Genomic DNA, 26,508 nt, shown 5'->3' with positions numbered 1-26,508 from the left:
GCTATTATGAAAGTAGATCCCATATATAATAGAGATATAAAACACTGGGGGGGGGGGGGGTGAACCGTGGAATTTTGCAAATAGATGAGCCTCCAAACAGCTAGTAAACCCACACATTTTGCAAAAGACATACAGAGTGAGTTATATTGCAATATCATATAGGCTATTGCAGGTCACCATAGATCGACTTCTTTATAGAATTTAAGATGGAAGAAAATTTTGAATATTCAATGTCACTTTCCTCTTCCATCTCTATTCATTTTGTCTGCCACTATTCAAGTCTCGTGTTCATAACAAAAATTCTATAACCCGATGCCACTTTCTCAATTGTATTGCCCTATATATCCGTCAACTACCCCTCTCTCGCACCTCCCTCTCTCTTTCTTACTTTCTTTTTTCTCTCTATCCCCCTTCCTCCCCCCACCTCTCACTCTCCCTCCCTCTCTCTTTCTTTGTAATTGCATTATACTTTTGAAATCAATTAAAATACAATTACCACCTCCCCCTTTCTTAATTAGTTTATATTAATTTCTTTCTCTCTGATTTATATAATTTTTCTTTACTTTTTAAATACCATTTCATTTGGTAATCATGATAAGAATTGACTATTCTGAGAAAAAAAATCACTTTCTAATAAACAAAGTTACAAAAATGTATAAAACGTACGTTTATTTACAGATATCTCATCAACATATTCAAAAGATTGACTGACACTGAAAAGGCAAAGACAAAAAAAACATATATACCCAGAAAAAAAAAAAACATGCATATAGGCCCTATACAAATAATATACAGTGTATAAATAAAAATCTACATTCTATATATGACTTCTTTTTTTGCCAGTATTTCTGACATACATGTATATTTCATATAAAGTACATGATCTCTATAGACAAATATTTTCTTATTTGACATAAAACATGCACTAACAGTATGATCGCTGGCAGTATAAATATATCATATCTATCACATAGATTGCTAATGTTGAAATAAAAGATCTTCTCATAATAATATATAGAAATGCATCCCATGATTCCGAGTTATGCTTTTGAAAAATGATTAATAAAAAGAATAATCACGGTACTTCAATACATTGTAAAATAGCAAACATACAGATCAAGAATATGTTTCAAAAGATTTATAATCAATATCAATTGCTAAAGAAATCTACGACTGATTTTTTCACCAATCAAATTGCATGGTGTCGTTAATTAGCCTAAAACAATCATATCTTGCGACTTGCTGCTGATAATAAGTTGCATGAATTCAGTCCTAGAAAGTCGAAGCCTCTCTTTCAAAACACCAATATTTAATTTGGAAGACTCGCATCAAAACCGCACACACAAATGAATTGCACATAATGGCCAATCAAGCACTGAAATCTTTCCTGAATGAAAGACAGGCACACAATAACTTATCAATAAAATTAGCTGAGTTTAGCTCCTTTCTAGAAAAAACATGACAGTTACAGCTTAAGTAACTTATAACTGGCCTTTGAAATGAAGTAACATCTGACATACATGCATACTCTGAAATGGCAATGTTTGAATTTGAACAAATTCTGCTAAAGAAATATATTACATGTATACTTAAAACTGGCAATGTTTAAATTTGGATGAAAGTTGTTGCATATATATTTCAAACACTTCATAACCTCTGGGATACACCATACTCTATGAGTGCAATCATATCAATGGTGAATGTATGGCAAGCAATAACATAATGTCATATATTTACAAGAAGATGATACATATCAAATTTTGTTTGCTACTTTCTACTTCATCTACTTCAATAAACTGGAACACTTAACACAGGAATGCACAGGATTTAGTGGTACAGGAAATCACTTGTAAAATGCATATTGTAGTACATGATTTTGCACCTTTAATAAAGGCCGATTGTTAGATAATAAAACTACTTATGACTTCAAATGACAGATATACTGAAACTGACAAAGCTTATATTTAGGCTAATCTCTCTGAACTATTAGCACACTATATGAACTAATGGAATACCTATAAAGTATCAAATTAAGTATTGTGTATTAGCCAATTATTCCAATTGTTAATATTTCTACACAAAGCAACCAAACTTTTGGAATTTCAAACCATCAAGCAGCCATTTTTGACATTCTTAAATATTTTCCTTGTACAAAAGGAGTATAAGAACAGAGGTTATTGGTGTCATATCTACCAAGAATGCCATCTGACAAATAACATATCACATATTAATTTCAAAATTTATTTTCCCCTCAACAGCGATTTCATTAGTTTTTCAACATACATGTAACAAAACATTGTTTCCATGACGAATGAAATTCATGACAGTACATGTAGGACAAGAATAATTGAAGAAAAAACATATTATGTTGAACTGTTGATTCATATAGTAATTAAGAAATTCAATTTAAAAGTTATCACATATTGATAAATAAGATATATCACATATACATGCATTATGATGCATATATATTGCTTATATTCCTTACTTTATCAGAAGTCGTCAATCGCTACACAATAATAAAGTCAATTATCATTACAATTCTGAAACCAACAAAATAAGTCACCCAAAATGAATTTTGAGATTTTTATTGAGTTTGAAAAAAACCCTCCTAAGCTTTAAAATAATATATGATTTGTCAAATTTGATCAACAATAATTCACTCAAATACTTGATTGAATGCAGAGAAAAAGAGCGAGAGCTTTAGAATACAAGGAGAAAACAACATTTGAAGTTTTTGTTCACTCAGGCATTAGATGTGCATATTAAAGTTTTAATAAAACTTCCAAGCAGTCCACAAAAACTTGTGTCAAAGAAACTCTTGTATCTTGAACTTTACAACTCGAAATTTTACAGTATAAAGATAACAAATTACTCCTTCAGACAAGCTAAGCATTGAATTTTGGCTTATTGAAGACAAGTTTACTAGTTTGGCTATTAACAAAGAACTTTCCCTGGAGACTTATTGGTGATTTTGGGGTAGTTGGTCACATATGACCTTCACCCCAAAGGCTCCTCTTTTGAAGATAAATTTGAAGTTACCCTTGGAGTTGTTTTTCCAGGGAATTGTCCTCGAAGCATTGCATATTGTTCTTCTTTTAATATCACAGAGCAGCTTTTTTAATGTCTTCCTCCTTGGGTTATCCTTGCTGATAGAAAAACATGAAAGTCATTGGTACATTTATCTTTACCTCAACCATTGTCCTCGAACACAAAACAGAGCTTATAGTATTGTATTAATTTTTTTTTCTCAATGATGAAATGAACTTGAATAAAGTATACCATTCTCCATTTCACATCACTGAACAGGCCTTCTTAAGGGTCTTTCTTCTTGAACTCTTTCTTGTTGCTCTTGGATAGAAGTTGTTGGAAGCTGCCGATTGGCCATATCTTGACCAAAAGTCATTGGCATTGTCATATGTGAATTTGGGCACTGTTGCCATGTCTAAGGTGAGGTCCCACCACGGCTCAGAAACATATTCCACTTCCTGAATAAAGAGGGGGAAAAAGAAGGAATACAAAATTGAATAAAATATCAATCGGTAAACAGATACTATTTGTGTGGTGGCGACATATGATTTACCATGTGGGCATTGTGGTCTAGTGGTTCTGACCTCTCATCTTTCAATCAGAGGGTAGTGGATTCAAATCCCAGCCATGGCATGTTTTCCTTCAGCAAGAATCTTACCCACATTGTGCTGTACTCAACCCAGGTGAGGTGAATGGGTACCCGGCAGGATTGATTCCTTGAATACACAGCACTGGAAACGGCAGCTCAAGCAAAAGCCGGGGTAATAATGATAGTCCTGAAAAGAACTGTTGGATAGTGGAGTGATAGAGATAAAACTGAAAGGGCAAGAAAGATGACAGTGATAAGTATTTTTTGTGATACCGGTATATGGTGAAGTCCTTAAAAGGACTGTCAACAATCACAACGTTGATTCCCTTCTATTTTGAAGGAAATAGGCGCCTGGCCTGGAGTAGGATCTGAACTCATGACCTTCTGATTGAAAGACAAGAGTCAGAACTGCTACACCCGTGATGCAAAGATACAAAGTACAAACTAATACCTGTTGGCGCTCTGGAGCAGGTGCTGCAACCTCGGCATCTCCTGTTGCATCTGCCGATGCTCCTCCTTCCGTCTTCTTCTCCTCCTCCTCTCTCTCCTCTTCCTTCTCCTCTTCATCCTTCTTCTCCTCTTCCTCTGGTTTCTTCTCCAGCTGCTTCATGACATCCATCATTTCTTCCGTCATTCTCCCTTCTTTCTCAACCTCGTCGACGTAGGCCTTCAGTTGGTCATCACCGGATTCTCTGTAGCACACTAAACAAGGTGATGGCAAAAATCACAACTGATATTCATACAGGTGAATGCCTAAGTCATCTCTTGGGATCACATAAATGTGTCTGATTTAGGGAAGTTTAGCTTAGAGAAAAAGAATAGTACGTCTTTGTCTTAATCAGGGGCGCGTAACACAAAGCTTGGCAATGATCGAAGAACATTTTTCTACGATTCCACTGACTACAATGTACAATCAATCGTGAAAAACAAGCGTACAATTAATCGATAACCTTTGTGTTACGGGACCCTGGTCTGAAATATTACCTTAACGAAGAAGATTTATCATGTTATGGCAAAGGGGCTGCAGAAATTTTTTCCCAAACTATGTACAAAAACGTAAAAATTACCATCTGATTGTGATTTTTTGCGTGGTCAGTCCCTTTCACTTTCAAAACCTTTCCGAAGCCCCTGTGGATGATCACCTTATAAAGACTTAACCAGTGTCCAATCACCCTGATTGTAAACAATTAGAAGAAGGCCAATAATACACTGACTTCAATGGTCCTAGTTAGGGATTCATGCGATCATATCTAGGACCTCGTTGGACTGATTCCTACGAAGTTGAAAAATCAGCAGTTTAAAGAAAAATACTACAAGTAGATCACTGAGGAGAAAAAGCAAGCACATTTTAAGGAAATTTAGAAGGAAAAAGAACTGGAAGCCACTCCTATCGAAAGAGGGATATCATATACTCCTTTATAAAATGTATGTTGCCTTAAAACTTACCTGCAAGAAACATGTCTGTAATCAATGAGAAATGCTGGAATTTGATGTGAGCACCACCTGATTTCTGTGCCATGTGACCATAGAAAGAGTTGGCTGGCCTGTTATCCATCGCTTGAACACCATACACCTAAATTTAAAAGAAGGAGAAGACAAAGGATAATAGCTAGTAACAATATCATATAGCATTGCAAAGTGTATCAGCTTCTGTGCTACAGGGATATGACTATTTGGTGTTTGTATAAACGGAGACAGGAACAGGATATAGGAGCATGTCAATTCAATTTCATTTTATTGTCCACATGGATATTCGTTTTGCTTACATAATAGACATTTGTAATGAAACAATATCTGACCAAAGCAGCCATTCTGAAGAAAAGAAATGTGGGCCTTTATGCAGTAAACACTTTCCAAAAGCAGGCAAGGCTTTATACCATAAATAGACAATGGTACTGTAGGTCAAGAATAGTAGATTTCATTTATAATTTTTCATATCTGGAAATTGTGATGGTCATATGATGTGGCAAAAGATGCTTAGTGCTTAGCCACCTATAGCATTTGAGACAATAGTTTAAAGAGTACATCAACACCAAGTGCCACTGATGAATTCTTTAATGAACAGTATCTACCTTGATATCCTACATGATACTGGTATTAATAACTGTATTGCCCATATAACCATTCACAGGATGCACAAGGCATCTACAGCATAATAAGAGTGAAAGACACCATGCAACAACAAGTGCCACTGACGAATCCTTTGAAGAACAGTATCTACCTTGATATCCTTGTCACACAGCTCTTGCAGCTCATCCCGCCAGTTGATATTGATGTCTGTATATGAGGGAGGATGCGGTACGACATCACCAATGATGACCAAAGCCTTCGCAGCATCTTCTCTCCACGATAAACCATTGGCATGTCTCAGTACCCATTCATAGCACTGTAAAATTAAAAGGAAATTGTGAAAAATAATAAAAATGAATATACAGTTCTTGTATAAGGCTATAACACACTATGATGTACTTCCAAAGGGACGTACTTGGATGTACTACCCCAGCTTCAGCATAGCAGCCTTTTACAGCTTGCAGAAGCATGTTGAGGAATCAATGCCTGCCAGGTACCCGTTTACCTCACCTGAGTCGAGAGCAGCACAATGAGGATTACTTTCTTGCTGAATGAGAATATGCCACATGAGGCTGAAATTCAAACCAACGACCCTCCCTTTCAAAGCCCTTAGACTAATTATCCCCTGGGCTACAACTATATTTACCAGTGAATGCGCTTTGGAGATCTTTAGAAGATACTGATGTGATGACCTTAGGCTATGACCTGGTGCATAATAAGCTGGACAAGATCCTATACATATTAGGAACCAAATATTATAGCTTTCTACATACCGTACGAAGAAGGATTTTAGATTCTTGAATTTACTTTTATATTAATCAAGAAAGATATGTTAATAAATCATAATCTCATTTTTTTTCAATTTAGGGAATAGCAAAGGCAATTAATAAGTCAACAAATTAACCCAATCTTTTGATAGCAGTGAGCTCATTATTACACCCCTACAAAAAATGTATGAATCCATTACAAGCTAAACCAGTAAGTTTCCACATGTCAAGGTCAGGCGGAGATAATCCAAATTAAGGGGAAAAACCTGAAATACTGTGTACAACGGAGAGCTGTCCATAAAATCCATCATTTTGGAGCATGCTTGCCAATTTGAGGATCACATGATATGACAAACAGTTTGTCAAAAGACTTACAGCATATGGTCCTTCGCCTCCGCTGCCATCGGTAGCTTCTACAAACTGGACCAGATCAGCCATATCTGCTGAGATATCATGTTTTCTGATGACATACAAGTGCTCGTCACTGTAGTCTCCGTGAGCCATCAGGCCGATCTGAATGTTTGGTATGTCCGACATGAGACGGGTCACAGACTCTCGCAATTTCTCTCGGACCTGTAATGATAATAATAATAATAATAACACTAACAACAACAACAATAAGGATGATGGTAATAATGATAATAATAATGATGATTATAATAACAACTAAAATATTAATAATAATAATAACAATTACGTTTTTATATAGCACATTTTAGACCTATGAAGACTCCCTTTACAGACAGAAAATAAAATATATACTGTAATGTATAATTTTGTATTTGTTAAACAGTGATAGCTTTATTCTACACTTAAACAACAATTACATCAGTTATGCATGGTTGATCTACAAGGTATGAATATCACAACTATCATATTGTAAATTGATCTCATAATTACTGACTACTGCATGCAGGTTTATGGAGCACTATACCAATAGATATCAGATCAGAGATACCAGGAAGTGGTCCATCAAACAGGATTACATGTACCACTGATTGGATGAATCATATAGACTACAGGAAGCTTACAATCTTTGGTTTAACTCTTTGCCCGCCATGGACAGAATCACTCCTGCGCCACATTTATTTATTTATTTATTTTTTTTTTAAACGGTTTAATTCAACAATTAAGGGTGTCTATAGCGGCTGAAAAGCCGAATTGCATTACCCTTTACAATCATTTACATAAAATATACAATCAATATCAAACAAAGAACAACTGAATTTACACAAATTCTACATCTTAAATACACTTATATCACGATATAAATTAAATTAAATTAAATTAAATTAAACTAGGCGCATCCTTAAAAGGGGTTTCGCATGGACTATGCTAATTCAGCTCACAATAGCTTTTGATTGGTTTATTGTAAAGGAAAGCTTTGTGTGTACACAGAACAATGACAATGCAATGCACACATCACTATTGTGTATGTGTTTATGAACAATAAACTTAATGGACAAGTCCACACCAACAAAAAGATGAATTGAATAAAAAGAGAAAAATCTAACAAGCATAACGCTAAAAATTTCATCAAAATCGGATGTAAAATAAGAAAGTTATGACATTTTAAAGTTTTGCTTAATTTCACAAAACAGTTATATGTACATCCTGGCCAGTATGCAATTGAGGAAACTGATGAGGTCATCCACTCACTACTTCTTTTGTATTTTATTATATGAAATATGAAATATTCTAATTTTAAATTCATTGTCAAGTGAAAACAATTAATTTCTCCCTGAACATGTGGAATTAGCATTGTTTAATACTATATGGTTCAGTCAAGTTGGTCCTTATTGTCAAATCTGTAAAAATGAAATATTGTATAATTCAAACAATAAAAAAACAAAAGAAATAGTGAGTGAGGGACATCATCGACTGTCTCATTTGCATGGCACTCAGTTGTGCATATCACTGCTTTGTGAAAAATAAGCGAAACTTTAAGATGTCATAACTTTCTTATTTTATATCCGATTTGGATGAAATTTTCAGCATTATGCTAGTTTGATTTTTCTCTATTTATTCAAATCAACATTTTTCTGAGGTAGACTTGACCTTTAATAAGCTCTGTATGGATAGTGAATAGAATGTGACTTGAGTCGAACTGGGCAGACTGCTGAATGTGACTGTAGTTGAACAAAGCGGACAAAGAGTTAAAGGCAGTTTATTTGTCCAGCATTCAGAATCAAAACACAGTTCTACTAATCATAAATGCAAACTTTTAGGTCAGACAGGAACCACCTCAGGAATCAGCATCAAAATGGTTCTTTCTATTCACTGACTCATACCAGGATACCAGGAATTCATAAAGACTTCTTCAAGTAATAAACGCATTATTTTTGTAACAAGTTAACTATCAGCCAATTAAATAGAATGTAGCTTTCAATTGTTATTGCGCATTTGTTTAATATTGTAAAAAAGTATTATGAAACAGGACATAGATGTACATTGATGTCATAGAATTACAAAGTGACCTTGAACCTGACCTTACCGTTGATAAAAGAGAATACATGCTTCCTGTAGTGTCAAAGGAAAAGACAATATCCACTTTCCGCCGTGAGGACATACTCGATGCAAAGCTGTTCAGGACTTCCTGTTGAAACAAATTGAAGTAAAATAATAAGTGACTAATATTCTAATAACCTGTACAACAAATTCAAACTTTCAATTTAATCTTGATGTAATTGTAAATGAGAGATTAAAATATCTATGAAAAGAAGACAGATATAGCTCATACCAAATCACCTGGCAAATATGAAACATGGATAAAACAAATAATGGACATGGTAGCTTGCAGAATAATTACTTCTTCATTTGATTGTTTTTAAATTCATATCAATTCATTCATGTTGTTTAACTTTTACTTAAGATCAATCATTCATAATTTTCTACAGCAGGGGTGAAACACTGGCATAGATTAAAGCAGCATTCAGGTTTGGGTGAGGGGGGGGGGGGTGATATAGTATGTCATCCGCCAGCTTGAAGCGCATGATCATGCCCAAGGAGTGAAATCACAATTTTTATATATAAAAACCTACAGGTATGTATCAGGGGCCGTGGAACGGTTTTCAAAGTGGGGGGGGGGGGGGCTGACCATGCAAAAAATCACAACCCTATGGTCATTTTTACGTTTTTGTACACGGTTTTGGAAAAAAAAGTGGGAGGGGGCTTCAACCCCCACCCCAGCCCTTCCGCGGCCCCTGTGAAGCTCTCATAATGCAAAGTTGTAAGAAAAGATATCGATAGATGGGGGGGGGGGGTGAAAGCTTATGTTTTGTTCAAACAAACCTGTCTCTCATCTTCCTGCATCTCTTCTTCCTGTGTTCCCTGATTATCATTAGGGAATTTAACGATGATATTCTCTCCGTCCTTCAGACAATCTTCGTATGCATAGTCTGTCATCTTCAGCTCCATGTTGCCGATCTACATACACAAAATGGAATTTAAATTCACGTAAAATTGTTGAGTTAAGATGGCGCTGATCCAAAACTTAGAACGAACTTAGCAGGACTTTAGTTTCGTTTGACAGTTTCAAAAATAAGAATCTCCTGCGAAACCATGTTGTTGATAGATACCCTTCTTTCCTTCTCACGTACATGTATGTAAATTAATTTTCATCTTCAATATTGCAACTGATAAAGAAGCCTTAATTATTTTGTTTATATCTCTAGTAGTCCAGTATATTTGAAGTTAAGACATATTGAATACCAGAAAGAGATCCATGATTTGTCTACAAAATGGCAGGGGCGTGGCAGCGTGACACAACATTCTAATCTCAGAAAGACATCAACAACCCACCTTTTAGTAGATTTATTTCTAAGATTATATATTTTCATATAATTATTAAAGCTTTGGGCCTCATAAGGAAAAGTGTGGTATAAATAATAATAATAATATTAATAGTAATAATAATAATAAATCATTTACAATAAATGTCCTCCATGGCCCCAAGCCAAAGGGCTGATGGTCACTAAACTACATGTATCTTTATTTTTCTAAATGATTTGAATATGGCTATTTTTGTCCTTAACACTAATATTTCTGGGATTTTGTTATTTCAATAATTTGACATGAAGTTACTTACATGAAAGGTCATGTATTTCCCAGCAAGATGTAATTTTGCTTCTCCCAGCTTTGTTTTAATTTCTGAGTGACATGATGTATTGTTGATCTCCACTGAGACGACTTCTTTGTCCTTACCAGGTAGATGCAGGTTGATGTTCAGAGTTTCCTTTGCCAAAAGCTGAAAGAATAAAAAGGTCAAAATACAATTTCAACTTTCATTCATATGAATTGAATAACTTAAAATTACAAAATCAATATACATTCAAGGTGATTATTGCAAGGAGGTACAGTAAATCAATGAAAATTTGGGTAGACTTGTTTATAATTCAGGCAGGAAACAGCTTGAAAACCATCTGGAGTACCCGGCCATATGGCCAAAAATTGTGTCACAAAATTATTTTTCTGTCAGCCACCCAAGACTTAAGTCATTAGTTTCTAGGCCTGAGATTTATTTAAAAATTCTATTTCTGAAATTATAAGCGGAGAGCCATGCAATGTAGTTCAATGGAACAACCAACCAACAGGAGAAAGATAGGAAGCTTTTTGTCTGAGGAGAACTAAAACTAGTAAAGTAACGTAACTCCTCAAAGTAACGGAGGCTAACAGTCTAAAAATAAATTACAGTAACAAATAACAGACGATGACAATGCAATTTATTCTTTATTCCAATCTCCTCCTGAGCCTTGCTCTTTTGTTTCTATACATAATTATCAAACCACTTTTTCTGCGTATCCACTGGATCTCGCAGTTCTCCAGGACTGGAGGAAATCAACAGAAGAAGAAGAACTTAGTCTTAGTCTTAGAAGAAGCAATCATTAATCAATGATTCATGAATGTCTTGAATAATTTGGATATTCTATGGAAATTCGGGGCCTGGATACGTACCTTCACTTTTAGTTCCATCTCTTCCCTGACAAGATATTCGTACATCGTCTTGCTCCTCTTCAAGACCTTACCACCGAATTTGAGAGTAATGACATCAGCGGGAGCTTTCTCCTCTTCCGCCACCTTCTCACATAACTGTTGGGTCGTCATCGCCGCAACTACGGGGATGCGAACGGTGCGACCGGCGGTCAGCTTCACCTGCGCCTGTTTCGTGTCAAAACCCATGATTTGCGAATTGCCTTAGATCTATACCGAGTTGATATTGTAAGCAATCGGCACACTATTCCGTGTAAAATGTTTATCAAATGCCCAGTTCCAAGACGTTGATAGTCTGAATGTCTCCTCAGTCTGTGAAACCTTCAAAAATTACAGCTCCATTTTATGTTGTGAACCTTTCTTCCGTGTTTAGGGTGGGTTTTATACGGAAGTAGCAGACGTCTATTTTGGGTAGCCAATCAGAATCGCGTATTTTGCTAAACGCTGGCAGCATGGAGCTAAATATAGCGCTTCGGTAATATGTCAATAATAAACACTGAACATGTTCACAGTTGCATGCCGCCCGCTCAATCAAGAAGAGACTTATGTGGAACGGCATAGTATCGCGGCGGGGGAACCGACCCAATGATGTTCCAGGGGTTCCAGTGGAGGAAATAAAATAAAAATTGGGAGAAAAGGGAAGAAAAAGCAACGGCGTAACAGGGGTCGGTGACCAGTGGGGGGAGGGGGGCAAGAGCCAAAGATTTCCCGGTCATATCATGGCATGAACAGGTGTAACGAGGCGACGATTTTGAGAGGGCCAGAATATTGCGTATCGGGCAGAATTTATCTTTAAAAAAAAAATAAAGTTTCGAGCGAGCGAGCAAAAATTTTGACATTTAAATATCAAATCTAATTTTGTGATAGATTTTGACATGATATCCAGATAACAATAATTCACTCTTCTCTCTTTCCATTCCTTTTTTTGTGGTCTGTACTCCACTGTGAACAGGAGCTTTTGGACTCTTTGCGGCAGTAGCGTGATCAAAGCCATTTAAACCTCGCAGATTGCCGCTATTTTAATCAAATCAAGGGCATATACAGAATATAGCTTTTACACAACACATTTATTCAACCCAGTTGCGTAATGAACCAAATATTTTGAGGGGGCAAAACATAGCAATGTGGGGAAATTTGTAAAAAGTCGCCAGCAAGCAAAACGAGCTGGAAAAAATTGCCTATTGAAATTAAATTCTATTTATGTGATAGATTTTTCCATTATATTCAACAAATAACACATTTCATTGTTTCCATTCATTTCATTGTACGTTGTCTCCTATAATTTTTTTTATTTCCTCTTGGGCGTGGAACCAAGACGTACCCCCCCCCCCCCGCCTGTACGCCAGTGAGAGCCATTTGAAGGTTAAAGATGATCGAAGATCGAGATGAATAGCCCCTACTGCGTGTTGTATGCTCTGCATCTTTCTTCCCGCTCTTTAGTTCCATTCTTCGGCAACCCGGTCGTGTTATTAGGTTTTTTTTTATTCTTGTCCCTTTTCTTTGTTTTCCAATTTAGCTTTTGACTAATTCCATTCTTCCTTGATTTTCTGCTATTGTTTGCCATTTTGTAATCTTTTGATTTATTTCCCATCATGCTATTGCATTACATGGGACTATTTCGGAATGATTTGTTCTTTCTCAAATGTTCTTCTTTCTTTCCTTTTCCACTTAAAGAAAATATTTTTTCTTCGTTTTCTTTTCAGTTTTCCCTTTCCTTTTCTTCCTATCCTTTTCCCCTTTCCTTTTCTTTCTCCCTCCCTTTTCTTTTTCCCGTTTTTTTTCATTTTCCCGGTGAAACCCGCCTGGGGGGCAGCTTCCCCCCTCCCCCCGCCTGTTACGCCACTGGAAAAAAGTAGAAAGGATATAAAAGGAGAGGTCATAATTTTGAACGTCTATGCAGTGGCGTAGCTACGGGGGGGGGGGGGCCTGGGGGCACGTGCCCCCCTGAGATTTGGTGTGCCCCCCAGGTGCCCCCCCCCCCTGAAAAAAATTGGCAGAGCAAAAAAAAAGGGAGAAAGAAGAAAAGAAAAAAGGAAAAGAAGAAGAAAGACAAAAGAAAAAAGAAGAGGAAAATAAGAGGATGAAGATGAGTGAATGAAATAATGTGAGGGGAACAAATCTTTCATGTTACTATATACAATTTTTGCTTGCGCTTCGCGCCAGAATTGCCTGTTAGATGAGATTCATATCTTGCTCAATAGGCTGATATGGAGCAAATTTCGGAATATCAAAATATTTGCTCGCGCTTCGCGCTTGCATTATCGAAATATATACCGTCTTCGTGGGTAACTGTAAGCAGTCCTTAACAGGTCCCTTTTCGATAATGCTAGAACAGTTTCTGCTCGCGCTTGGCGTTCGCAGTAACCATCTAGTTACATACGAATCTTGTTCAGGATCACACATTAAATTTTCAGGACAAAATACATAAAGTTATTAAAAAAATCGCTCGCGCTTCGCGCTCGCACTTTTTATAAGGCTTATGAGATTATATCGTGTTCATGTTGTTTTATAAGAATAAAACTAAGAAGTGACTGATCGGGGAAAATATAGGTGAAGATAATTTTAGGCCCCGTCCCCTATTGGGAAAGTCGGATCCGCCTTTGTGACACATACACCGGAATAAATGGTGCCACCCCCTGAAAAAGCAAGGACCCCCCAGTGCCCCCCCCCCCCAGGAAAAATATCTAGCTACGCCACTTCGTCTATGTAATTGGTCGTCTTGCTCGCCGCTACCACTTACCCTCTCATAATTATGGGGGGGGGGGTGTAAATTCAGTCCCAATTCAGTGGCGGATATATCGACGGTGAGGTCGGTGAGGGTTGATCCACTTATTATTATTATTGTCGATGGAAAAGAAGTAAATTTCTAAAATAAAATTATCGCTCGCTTCAATCACTCGTAAAACCCATCTTCATTGCTGCTTGCTCCAGGCAGCGTACTTTGGTCACTCATGCTATAGCGAATGAAACCTGACAAATTCCAATTATGCACTTCTTTTAGTGGCGTACAGATTGGGGGCTTTGGGCGCTTGCCTCCCCCAACAAAAATCACTATCAAGAAAAACAGAAAGAGAAAGGAAAGAGAGAAGGGTTCTTCTGAATATTATTTTGTCAAGATCTATCACAAAATTTTTTATTTTTGCAATAAAAATGCCAAAACGTTTTCTCGCTCGCAACTTTTTAAAAATTTTCCCGATACGCCATATTTAGCCCCCTTAAAATTTTGGCTCATTACGCCACTGACTCAGTTTGTTAATGATTATTTTTCGTGGATTTTGTTGTTTAATATTTTAGGAATTATAAAGAGTGGCAACTTTACGAGACTTGAAAATTGCTTTCCGAGCCATTTTTCAAGCATAACGAAATAAATGTTTGACATATATTATAATGAAATATATTTTGCCTGTAATATAACAATAACAAACCCGAATCATGAAAATGTTGAAAATTATTCAAATCAAAATAACGTTAGGATAATCTGGATAAGTGGATATTAAAAAGAAAAAACAATTTACCTATATTTACTATTGTACAATGTCATACCCTAATTTTTTTACCTGAACAATATGAATGTTTTTACATTAATAAATGATTGTAGTTTTCATGCAATAAAACTTAAAAAAAAACAAAAAAAAACGAATGACCATCACCTTCGCAGCTCGCAAGATACAGTCACATTGCAATTAAGTATACTCCAACACTTATATCAGCCCAAAAACCATGGAACAAACTTCCCGTTGAAATTAGGAATCCAACAACTTTACATAATAATTTCAAACTGAAATTAAAATCTATTTATTCCACTAGTATTTTGTACAGCATCTGGGGAGCTCTTTTTCATAAAGTACCAGTAGCGTACGCAGGGGGGGGGGGGGGTGGTACAGGGGTTGGGTTCAACCCCCCCCCCCCCACCCCGGATTTTTTGTTTTGCTTGTCAAATTTTTTGGGGTATGAAATAATTACAAAATGACCTACACTTTTTTTGGTGAAGACCTTTCTTTTTGCTTATAATTTTTGTTGGTACGAAACGACATCAACTCTTTGGTGAAGACCCTTTTTTTTGCCTGTCACTTTCTCATTCAGCACGAACCCCCATCCCCCTTTAAAAAATATCCTGCGTACACTTCTGTTTAGCACAATAGAATATATAGAAACGGTTTTTGCGCTATATGATTATCATTATAAAAAGACAAATCACTCTAATTGATGGATAATCTGGATTAAGTATTTAGCAACTCTTCCTTAATTCTTAGAAGAAAAGTGATACAACAATCCGAATATAGATTTACCCCCCCCCCAAAAAAAAAAAAAAAAAATACAAAAAACACACAACAAAACATAACAAAAACAAAACAAAAACAACTAAACAAAATCAAATGTGTGAAAGATGAAGGAGCGAATTAAAAACACATCATGTTTCACATGACATTAGTAATTCTTTTAATGTTACTATTATAAATCATTTAATCTATCTTGACATTTGTCGCAAGATAGTTACACTTGATGTTGTTCTTATTAACCATAATGGGTGAGGATCCCGGATCAGTGAGAGAAACTTGTTGAATAATTTTGTGTGGCGCCCGCTTGCGGTTGTCGTCGGCGCCGGGATAAATTTAAGCAAATGGATATGGGTAATCGACAATCCGGAGATCGGGAGAAATAAAATAGAGAGAGACAACCGAAAAACAGGCGGAGGACTGGAATGTTTTACATTTTATTCCGGTGCGTAAATTTCTAGAAGTAAAAAATGTGTTAGGGATGAAATCATACATCATCTCCGTCTGCATGATTTCAATTTTAGTGTCTTTTATCTTTCTTTATGCGGCTTTTACATCTTCATTCTCATGATTCTGGAGAGTCTGTGTGAGTTTGACTGTGTCAGTGTGTGTTGTGTTGTTTACTATTGTTCCACCCCTTCATTTCTACGTCTGGTAGTGTGGTTGGAACTACCCCTTATCGACCACTTAATCTTCTAAGCATCGTATCTGCGAAAATATTCATCAATTTTACCCAGTTTTCGTCTCATTTGTGCAGAAAATTGAGCAGATCAGATTCCCATGTATCGCTCGGCAACTCCGATTCAATCCGCGTAATATATCGACGAACAACGAATAGGCCCCTACAAAGTACAATACAACGATTTTACATTTGCTCATTTGCACCCATCTTTTTAAACCGACCACCCGCGGTACACTAAGTTTACGGCCGATTCTTGACCCGGTGGCGAAATATTTTTACTTTTCCAAATCATTTCGATGATATCAACATGCGATCGTCTCACTACTAATACTTCCACTGCGAGCTCCGGCACATGATTCGACGATTGATGACGGATATTTGTTCTAAACTAAAGCCGTTTCCTATCGGATTTCTTGGTTTTTCAGCGGGCTTTGGGTCTGCTTAATACAATTTTGATTAATTCTACTAAATTTTTACTTTTTGTTGCTTCTTTTTTCTCGTAAAATCGATTCTTACCGTTTCCATGAACACTTCGCCTACTCTCCCGCACGTATCGTTTGTATTTAATACGCAATAATTTTAATGCGCGCAAGGTGGTCGGTTTCAAAAGAGGTGGTCGATATGTGGTGGTCTCACCATACTACATGTAGTAGTAGTAGCCGGTAGTTAACTTTGGTTGTGATTGATATTGGCTGATATAGATCTAGTCTAGTGATGATATATGATTGATTGAAAAAGATCAGCCTCAGGATCATATCATTTCTTGCAATAGGCAAATCATGGGTGTGATAATGAATGACCCACAACGAACAACAGACCAAAAGCTTCAGAACTGTTCAGTCTCTGTTGGTTCCGCTGAACTCCGTTGCCGTTGGCTCCACTCACCAAATACAGAGACCGAAGTTCTAGCGCGATATGTACAGGGGACTCGATGGCCATATGTTTATGTATTAAGTTCGGATAAAACAGGGAAGTGAAGTTGCGCGACAGCCCAAGTAAGTCAATGTTTTTTCCCCTTTTAAGTTTATTTTTCCCCTTTTTGGTGCATTTCAGGCCAAAACGGAATAATAATCTTCATTTTGGTACAGTTCTTTTTATATAATTTGATGAAATAAAGACAAATCGATGAGCCCCATTGGGGGGATTAAGGAGGAGAAATATAAAAAAATAAAAAATGTTAAAAAACTCCTGGAAACAGACGGCTGCCAGCTGTGTACGAACAACATTGCAACAACATCAGTGTCACTTGTCTTTGACTTTGGAACTTGGAAGTTATAGTTTGAGTTTGACTTTGGTTGTCTTTGACTGTCTTTGTCAGATGCTTTCGTAATTTGCATATGACATGTTTGTGATTCATGAGCAGATCGATGAGTAGTTGCTGATATATGCCCGAGGGATATTGAATGAATTTTGAATATTATCATGGCTGTGATACTGAGTGAGAATGAGATGCAAGTTGAAGTTGATCATTAACTTATTTAGGATCTATAGCAAAAGTGTTCACACTCCACTCACACACGGATGCGAGGATAGTATGCTATATACATGTAGGCCTACTAACTGTTCACACTCATACTGTTTTACGGTTCATACATGGTACAGTCGTGATGATTTATGGCATTGTTAAAAAGTCAGGAAAAGTGCAAGTTACTACTGAATCATAAATGGGACTGGGAGGCTTATTGATCTTGTAAATTTTGTTGAGAAAGAATAAGACAAGGTTTGTTGAAGGGATATCTGGGTCATGTTGCAAATATTCTATTTTTATTTGACTTACCAAATTTTTGGCTGACAGTGAAATGACCCTCAAAGTGGGTGGGCTTGTGTCATTCTGGCCTTAAACCTCTTTTTTTTTGGGGGGGAGGCAAATTTTCTATAGAGTGTATTTGTACACCTGGGCCCTGTCTTACAAAGAGTTACGATTGATCTGATCTACCACAACTATAATGGGCATGATCCATCAATGTCATAATTTTGTTTTCTCTAGGAAATTTCCACAATGTCTTTTGTAAACAAAGAGAAGCACCCTGAAATGAATTTTAAAGAAAACAATGAACACCTCATATCTAAAAAATGTTTAAAAAACCCTAATTTTTTTAAAAACAGACATGTAATTTAGATGTTGATGTTGCTGGCTTTCCATAGTAGTTGTTAATCAAATTAATCGTAACTCTTTGTAAGAAGGGGTCCAGATCTGCAGCACAAATGGGGAAATATAGAAAGGGCACAAAACTATCCTATGAGAGGGGCATTAAGACCAAATCCATAGGCCAGCCAATGCCAAGGCCTTGGATTGACGTTAGTCTAGGGCCCCGTCTTACAACAAGTTACAATTGATCCAATCAATCTAAATTGTATGGAAATCCATCCATACCATAATTTTTTCTACAAGAAATGTGCACAATCTCCTTTTTAGTAAACAAAGAGAATCACACTAAATCTTCAAGAGAACGATTAATGTACATGTACAGTATGAATATACAGCATATATCTAGAAAATATTTTGAACAGATTTGCATTTTTATTTTTACATGTAGATGTTAACGTTGCTGGCTTTCCATAGTTGTGGTTGATCGGATCAATCGCAACTCTTTGTAAGATGGGTCTCAGATCACTGTTCAAGATCTTTTAGTTTGAGTGCCCTACAGTTTACATGTTACAGTTAGGCAAACAGTTATTCCCTTTATTTTCGGGGGCTACATGTACATCTCACAATTTACTGCCTAAATCTGCAACATTGTGATGAATGGGGATCCAAGGCTCCTTTTTTTTAGTTTCACAATTTACTGCCTAAACCTGCAACATTGTGATGAATGGGGATCCAAGGCTCCTTTTTTTTAGTTTCCAGGGCTTTTTTTTAGCATTTCGGGTGGGGGGGGGGGGTGCTAAATCGCCCCCCAGCCCCAGTGTAATTTTTTCCCTGATTATGATTCATATGTAAGTCTTTCTCTACGTTGATCATTTATATAGTTCCACATCATGATGATGCAAACGTAGCGTGATTGGACCTTGAGGATATTTGATGTAAACTTAGCAACCTTTGTTGATCACCTCAACGGCAAGGCAATGGATATCGTTGTCATTGTAGCGATTGCCATCCTTGGTCTTCTATTTATTGCCTCGTTTGTGGCCCTCATCGTCGCGTGCAGACATCGATGCCGTGTCCTGGATATTAATATCAAAGAGTCAATACATAGGAAAAACAGGTAAGAAGTTCATAAGTGAAGTTGGATTGGAAGGAGGATGTTGAAGGTCGAGATGATGATGACGATGATGGTGAAAAAGATCGCTGTGGTCCCCATCCCCCCCCCCCTTCTCGGGCCAATGGGTCTTCATCATCTAAAATCATATTGCAATGAAAGAAAGTAATATGTACTGTGCAGGACATGTACATGTATGATGATTCGTTCTTTATGATGGTGGTGAGGGTGGCAGTGATACTCTGATAGTGACGTTGGTGATGATGGTGATGGTGGTGATGATGATGTTGATGGTGATGATAATGGTGATAGTGATGTTGATGGTGATGATGATGATGATGACGACGATGATGATGACGACAACGATGATGATGATGACGACGACGACGATGATGATGATGATGATGATGATGGGGATGATGATGATGGGGATGGTGGTAGACTGGCAGTGATAGTGCTGTTTATGGTTATAGTTGTGATGATGATGGTGGTGATGATGACGATGATGACGATGATGAGGGCGATGGTGATGACGATGACGATGATGATGACGATGATTGCAATTATGATGTTGATTGTGATAGTAAAAATGATTATAATATTTAATGATAATTTTGATCATGATAATGATCTACATGTAGCTTTAATAGAACTTGTTTATGGCTGATATACTAGCACATACAGTACATGTTTGATATGTAGCTGCTTTGCCAAATCATTATAAACCTCTTATAAAAACAAAACAGGAACAAAAGCAACCCAATCTGCTCATTCTATGGTCAAAATGCTGAGCAAAGATTAAATATAACAACTTTGAAATGATTTTGTTTCTTTTTCAGTGGTCGTCAGAATGTGTCCCTGGTGAACGACGCAGAGATGCCTCATGAAGACTTTGAAGTAGAGCTGAGAGATGTCTGCACAAACAACAGCCTTGAACAGATTCTAGAAGATGAAGAATGGGTGGATGATGCTACGTAAGTTAAACCTCCACCTAGAGCTCCTAACCATACTAGTGCTGACTTATGCCCATTTCTGTGGCGGACCCTGCATACTTTTCAAACAAGGGCCCCGTAACACAAAGGTTAGCGATTAATCGCTAAATGAAACTGCTATCAAGATCATCGTTGCATGCGCATTTCGCTCATACTGACGAGGAATCAATCAGAATTGTTCTTTCAAACTAGTGATTGATTGCTACCCTTTGTCTTAACAGGGCCCTGGCAAATGAGATAAAAATCCAACAATCAACAAATTACATGTAGATACACTTATCAATGTTTGAAAATTCAAAAAGTAACCAACAGCTGCAGACAAGCAGAATAAAATGACCGCGCCCATACATAAAGCAACAATATAATGTTATGAGCAGATTAATTCAAGCAAGAAAATTAGAAATCCTGCTCCATAATGATCTTTTTTCCTTAATCCAACTTGGATGAGAAGTGGTTTGAATTTAATATCAAGTGAATATCATGTGAAGTTCTAAATCTGTCTTTAAATGGTCAATAATCGTCTTTGGTTGAACTGAATTTGAATTTCTTTATTTCATTGGTCCAATGGTCTGCAAGAATTTACACTGGTGACGGGCTGCATAGGTCAGATATCGGTGGACCAGTCATTTCAATTCAGCCCTTCTTATGACCAACATGGTTTCCTACATTTAGGCATTTTATTCTATTTCAATTGCTACGCAAATGCTTTTATTACAAATATTTGTGCAATCGAGGCTTTTTATTCATGTTTGATAGTTATTGTGAAGTACTTGTGCAGATACGGTACATGTTGAAATTGACACACATGTGTGGGTTCTTTTTACAGAGGGTTGATGCCACACTGCATCGCTATCCTGAAGACGTGCCATGAGCTTACGGAAAAGCTGGTTGCCATGACGATGGGTAACACCCATTATCCCAAGATGTCGGAGAGCTTGTCTGATATTATTGAGGTCGCAAAGAGGATCAACCCGAGGTAATAATCCTCTTCATAATGATGATATTAATAATGGCCCAAATCACCCATTTCTCTTAAAAATGTTGTGCTCTGGGTTGACCATTTTTACAAGAGCCACCCAAAGATCTACATGAAAACTACCACAAACAATATTCAAGAAGAGAAGAAAAAATTATACATGTACATACACTGGTAAATTGCCAATTCGTCCTTTGCCAACTGGTCCACTTACCACATGGTCTACCTTCATTTAGTCTAATGCCATTCCGTCCATCAAAATTTTGTCTAACAACCATTTGGTCCAATCACCATTTCGTCTATTACCATTTCATCTAATTACCAGTTTGTCTAATACCCATTTTTGCACAATTAACACTTTAGTTTAATTATACAAATGGTATATGGACTAAATGGCTATTGGACCAACTGGTTATTAGACGGAATGGCATTAGACTAAATGAAAGTAGACCATGTGGTGAGTAGATGAGCCGATGATAGAACAAATGGTAGTAGACGAGTTGGCAATTGGACGATTTGCCATTAGATGAATTGGAAATAAATTAATAAACCCATACACCTCTGTACTTTTAGTCTTAATTCATTGATGTTTCTGACTGTTTACCACACAAAAACCTATTTTCGAGCCTGATATTCAACACACTCTTTTTTGTAGCTGTACTTCAAGACTTAAATGTTGTGTTGTTCCCTAATTCTGTAGCTGCACGTCAAGTCTAAATGTTTTGTTGTTTCGTAGTTCAGTATAGACCTTATCCATTGATGTCATCAGCAACAAGCAATCACGACTCCACGCTAGAGGACAAATAACAACCTTGTCAACACTTCCTTTATATGTGATCGCTCAAGTCTGAACAAGATTGGACTTACACATGGTCGCCTGTGAATGAATATGATCTAGCAACTTCGCTTTCCCTCTGAGTGAGGGTGCACTTCGGTCTGTTGAGCTGTGTGATTTCATGTGCATACTCAACCACACATTCAATCATACATGGAGCTGTACTTCAAGTCTGAATGTGTGTTTTTTCCCCCCCAATTCAGTATACTCAGCGCACGTACATGTATAGTATAACATTCAGTATAATTAATCAAACTTTTTCTGTGTAGCTCTACTTCAAGTCTAATACTTTATATTTTTCCAAGGGTTGATGATGTAGTGAAGTGCATGTATCCTCCCATTGATCCAAGGCTGCTTGAAGCAAGGTTAGTATAACACACTGTATGCATATTAGAATTGTGACTTGGCTTGTGTTCTATTATCAATCTGCTGTGCTCTTTTTTAGCAAGCAAATTGAGCGAGCAAACAAGTAAGGGTTTTGAAATAAATCATGAATTCTGCTGAAGATTTGGCATGTACAAGAGTCGTACATGCCAAAAAGATAATGTTAGGGCTTTTGTCAGTTCCGAGTTAAGCTGTTGGGTCTTGAATGAAGAAAAAAAAAGTCTTAAGTTTTGTGTTATGAGCACAAGTAGTATCAGAAAGGAAATTTGAGAAAGCAAAGTGAGCGAGCTAAACAGTAAGGGTGTTGAATTAAAAAATGAACTCAGCCATAGCTTTGACATGTAAAAAAAAGAATCATACAGGCCAAGATATGCAGGAAAATTTGATGAACAAAATTTTAATGTTGGAAATTACAAGACAATTCGGCTTGGCTAAAGCTTTTATAATATTATTATAACAACACTTAATACACCAAAAACTCTTCAAAGTATGTAAGAGTGCTTTATAAATTGCATTATTATTATTTTTTTCTCTTTTACATTGGTTTGATTGGGACTAGTAGAGTCCACTTTATATTGATAACTAATCGAGTATTACAAGTTACTGCATTTCTTTGTCCGTACAATTGATGTTACCAATGCTTCACTCTACATTTGACCCCTTGTAACACACAGGTCAGCGGCCTTGCTCTTATCACTACAACATCTTGTACTGGTCACCAAGCAAGCCTGTCAAATGTCTAGTTTCGTGGAGTGGATCGATGGCTCAATCAAACAGATGGAATCACATTTACAGGTCAGCTACCCTTTCATTTGCCATAACTTTTTATTTCATCAGTGTAGGCACCAGTTTGAAAATGAGGATCGCCATTCAAGGATCTTCTTCTACATGCATATAAAGGAATTATATGGAATAATTTCATTATCATTGATGAACTACCTTGGGTCATATTTATTATTCATCTTATTCTAAAAGATGTTTATTCAATTTTTCATATTTTGTTCGCTCAATATATCTCACAAGTGTGCTTCAAGCATTTGATGCTAATGGATTATAAATCATATTTTCTGTCTTCTTTACCTGATTTCTTTCTTTATTTTTTAAAATTATTTAAATATACTCCTCTTTCTCCTCCCTCTCTTTCCCTCCCCCTTCCATACTCATCTTCTTCATCCCTCTCCTCCCCCTCCTCCCTCTCCCCCTCCTCCCCCTCCTCCCTCTCCCCCTCCTCCCTCTTCCTCCCATTCCTCCTTCTTCTTCCTCCTCCCCCCTCCGCCTCTTCCCCTCCCCTCTCTTTTTTTCTTTCTCCTCTTCAATGAAAAAGCATTCTGGACTTCTCAATAAAGATTATCTTGATAACAATAACTAACTGCAATTATACATGTACAATGCTCCTTTGCCAGGTCTTAAGAGATGCTGCCATTACTTGGGAAGCTACCACAGCAGCACCAGAAACCAACCAGCCACAGCCTCCTGTCCTTGGTGCAGTAGGGCCTGCTCCAGCTATATCACTCTCTTCCTCTCACGTATAGAAGACAGCAATACGTCCTTTCGTCCAGGAAATACCTTATGAATCGTGCAATGGACACGTCTTAATATGAAGTAAGGGGGCATTCGTCGTGGTAGCCAGTATTTGTTATGAAATACAAGTTACATGGTGTCGGGACACCAGAGGTGTTGTCTTTGACAGACCATCCAAGATGATCTTGATCAAAGATCTATTGTTCGGGATTGAACCCTATGCAGCTGTCTGCCTTCATTACCTTTCGAAATGTGCCTTGAGCACCTCGCTTGATGAAATACTCCAGATCCGTCTCTGAGGCATCATGGAAGCCTTCTCCATTTAGTTATGTTTCCACTGATCTTTGGAATACCTAGAGAAATAGAGGGTGCTTCCGGAAGTCTTTGGACCATTCATGTCTTTCTTGACTACGAGTGACAACTGGATTTATCATTACCTTTGCATTCTACACAAGACCAAGGGAATCTGGTCCGGTTCCATGCGGAGCTGTTGTTGCTCGAAGGACCATGTGTTGGGGGCTTCTCTAGAAACAACATAGTGCCAAATGAGATCCATCTTCCATGGCTGGAAGTGCATCATCATTACTTGTCCTGTGGCCTGCTCATCTAGTCTTCTTGGGAGTATTTTATTAAACCTTTTGGGATGAGACCAAATGGAAAGTAAGCAAAGTGGGTGTGGACCAAGTGGCAATTTACCTGAAAGCTAGATCACTCCGTCTGCAAGGTTGTGTTTAATAGTACATGTATTTCAGCCGCTGCTCCAGCCCATATTTCGTTTCCCGGTAGAATATGGCTATGGTCCATTTTACCTGTACAATACGTTAGGCTGACAATTTCTTATTGTGAAAAAGTAATGTTCATGTATGCTGATGATAAATCAGCAGACAAAGTGGTCGTGCTTCAATATAATTGACCCATTTAAACCAGAGTTAAGTACTCAGCCACTACTCTGTTCACATAAAAAGATACAATCGGTCTTTACAATCATTGCGTTCTTTGTTGCATGTGTTACCATAGATGTACAGTTATAGTGAATTGTGTGATTGATTGTATATTTTATAGTACAGGTCACAGAACTTGTAACCTCTCCTAAAACTTTAAAAGATATGCTGTATGTATCCTTCAGAATACACTCGTACATGTATGTACAGTCAAAATCAATGAATTGGCTTACAGTTAATTAGAAGTAACTAAGAAATTTGCAATATTTGATTTTTAAATATTTTTTAAGCAACTAACCATACTTAACTAATTGCCAAAATTTGTCCTGAAATTGCATTTGCACAAAAACAAATCTTTTATCAGATATTTGAGTTCAGGGAATATATATTTTAACTACATGTATATATATATCAAAACATGAGCATTCATGACTACATACATGTAGAGTCAATTGGAACTTTTTTTATTGGGTGTTTTCTTTTATTGTGGATGTGGCTTTGATTACTATGACCAATACTGTGAATGATTGGCCGTCTTTATGCTCAAGTAAGTAGGAGAGAGAGGGGGAGAGGTAGGGAGAGAGAGAGATAGACGAAAAGTTACCAAATAAGCATATTTTATTTTCTTTTTTTAAATGTTATTGTTAACAAAAATAATCTGTTTCTTTCACTTTCATCTATCGGTGTATTGAATGATGTCATGATGGGCTCTACATGTAACATTGCATGTGAACACTAAACTGCTGCTCAATTCCAAAGTGAATTTTAAACGTGATATTGGCTCACCAATGAAGATGCTATGCTATAAAGGAAACGTGGCACACTTCTTCCATCCATAATACATGCATGTTTTACATACATATGTACACTCGAGTCAGAACAAATGTACAGTAAACACTTAGCCATGTGAATATATATTTTTAAGTACATGTTCAGATAGATTAATATGGATAATTGTTTCATATTTGTTGATCTCAGAGTTTTTATACATGCAGTTTGCATGTGCGTGTTGTTTTTTTTTGCATTGTACTATTGCAGCTCTTACATGTACATATTTGTATTACCTTTTTATAAATCTAAACTAAGGCAATAAATTTTCAAAGGAAACTTGTCAAAGGCATACAAATGCATACAAAAATTAACTGAATATTGAATTAAAGCTTATAATAATAATGATAAAGGTATATTTACCCAGGGCAGCCACTTCAGTTCCGAAAACTGTTCTCCCAGCGGGCCCTGCTATTATTACCCTTCA

At 36.9% G+C, this 26,508-nt stretch overlaps 2 protein-coding genes across 3 annotated transcripts; one reads left to right on the top strand and one right to left on the bottom strand.

The window, feature by feature from the left end:
* Positions 1 to 643: 643 nt before the first annotated feature.
* Positions 644 to 11,832, bottom strand: LOC129274931 (uncharacterized). Its single transcript, XM_064108882.1, has 9 exons — positions 11,410 to 11,832; positions 10,544 to 10,702; positions 9,748 to 9,882; positions 8,951 to 9,052; positions 6,832 to 7,029; positions 5,841 to 6,005; positions 5,066 to 5,192; positions 4,071 to 4,321; positions 644 to 3,488 (listed from the first exon to the last, which is right to left on the bottom strand). Exons 1-9 carry the CDS (start codon positions 11,632 to 11,634, stop codon positions 3,294 to 3,296), a joined length of 1,557 nt encoding a protein of 518 aa, XP_063964952.1. The 5' UTR covers positions 11,635 to 11,832; the 3' UTR covers positions 644 to 3,293.
* Positions 11,833 to 16,027: 4,195 nt separating this feature from the next.
* LOC129274933 (transmembrane protein 98-like) lies at positions 16,028 to 26,201 on the top strand. 2 transcript variants are annotated; one of them, XM_064108615.1, is made up of 7 exons: positions 16,028 to 16,167; positions 19,375 to 19,610; positions 20,444 to 20,578; positions 21,423 to 21,572; positions 22,713 to 22,772; positions 23,466 to 23,586; positions 24,195 to 26,201. In XM_064108615.1, the coding sequence occupies exons 2-7, from the start codon at positions 19,471 to 19,473 to the stop codon at positions 24,321 to 24,323; spliced, it is 735 nt and encodes a 244-aa protein (XP_063964685.1). In that variant the 5' UTR covers positions 16,028 to 16,167; positions 19,375 to 19,470; the 3' UTR covers positions 24,324 to 26,201. The 2 variants fall into 2 exon arrangements, with proteins under 2 accessions (XP_063964685.1, XP_063964686.1); XM_064108616.1 differs by having other exon boundaries at positions 16,155 to 16,308.
* Positions 26,202 to 26,508: the final 307 nt, after the last annotated feature.

Source organism: Lytechinus pictus, chromosome 13 (genome assembly GCF_037042905.1).
Source record: "Lytechinus pictus isolate F3 Inbred chromosome 13, Lp3.0, whole genome shotgun sequence".
Classification (NCBI taxonomy): Eukaryota; Metazoa; Echinodermata; class Echinoidea; order Temnopleuroida; family Toxopneustidae; genus Lytechinus; species Lytechinus pictus.
The sequence above is the reverse complement of the archived record's forward strand: the minus strand, read 5'-3'. Positions and strand labels throughout refer to the sequence as shown.

What these genes read in the sequence shown, in the direction of transcription:
- LOC129274931 (XM_064108882.1), bottom strand. Translation starts at nt 11,634, where the DNA reads ATGGGTTTTGACACGAAACAGGCGCAGGTGAAGCTGACCGCCGGTCGC. An exon ending in AGATGGAACTAAAAGTGAAG is followed by an intron (nt 10,703 to 11,409) that starts GTACGTATCCAG and finishes TTATTCTTTCAG; the next exon opens with CTTTTGGCAAAGGAAACTCT. An exon ending in GGAAATACATGACCTTTCAT is followed by an intron (nt 9,883 to 10,543) that starts GTAAGTAACTTC and finishes TTGTGTATGTAG; the next exon opens with ATCGGCAACATGGAGCTGAA.
- LOC129274933 (XM_064108615.1), top strand. Translation starts at nt 19,471, where the DNA reads ATGGATATCGTTGTCATTGTAGCGATTGCCATCCTTGGTCTTCTATTT. An exon ending in TCAATACATAGGAAAAACAG is followed by an intron (nt 19,611 to 20,443) that starts GTAAGAAGTTCA and finishes TTTCTTTTTCAG; the next exon opens with TGGTCGTCAGAATGTGTCCC. An exon ending in GCAAAGAGGATCAACCCGAG is followed by an intron (nt 21,573 to 22,712) that starts GTAATAATCCTC and finishes TATTTTTCCAAG; the next exon opens with GGTTGATGATGTAGTGAAGT.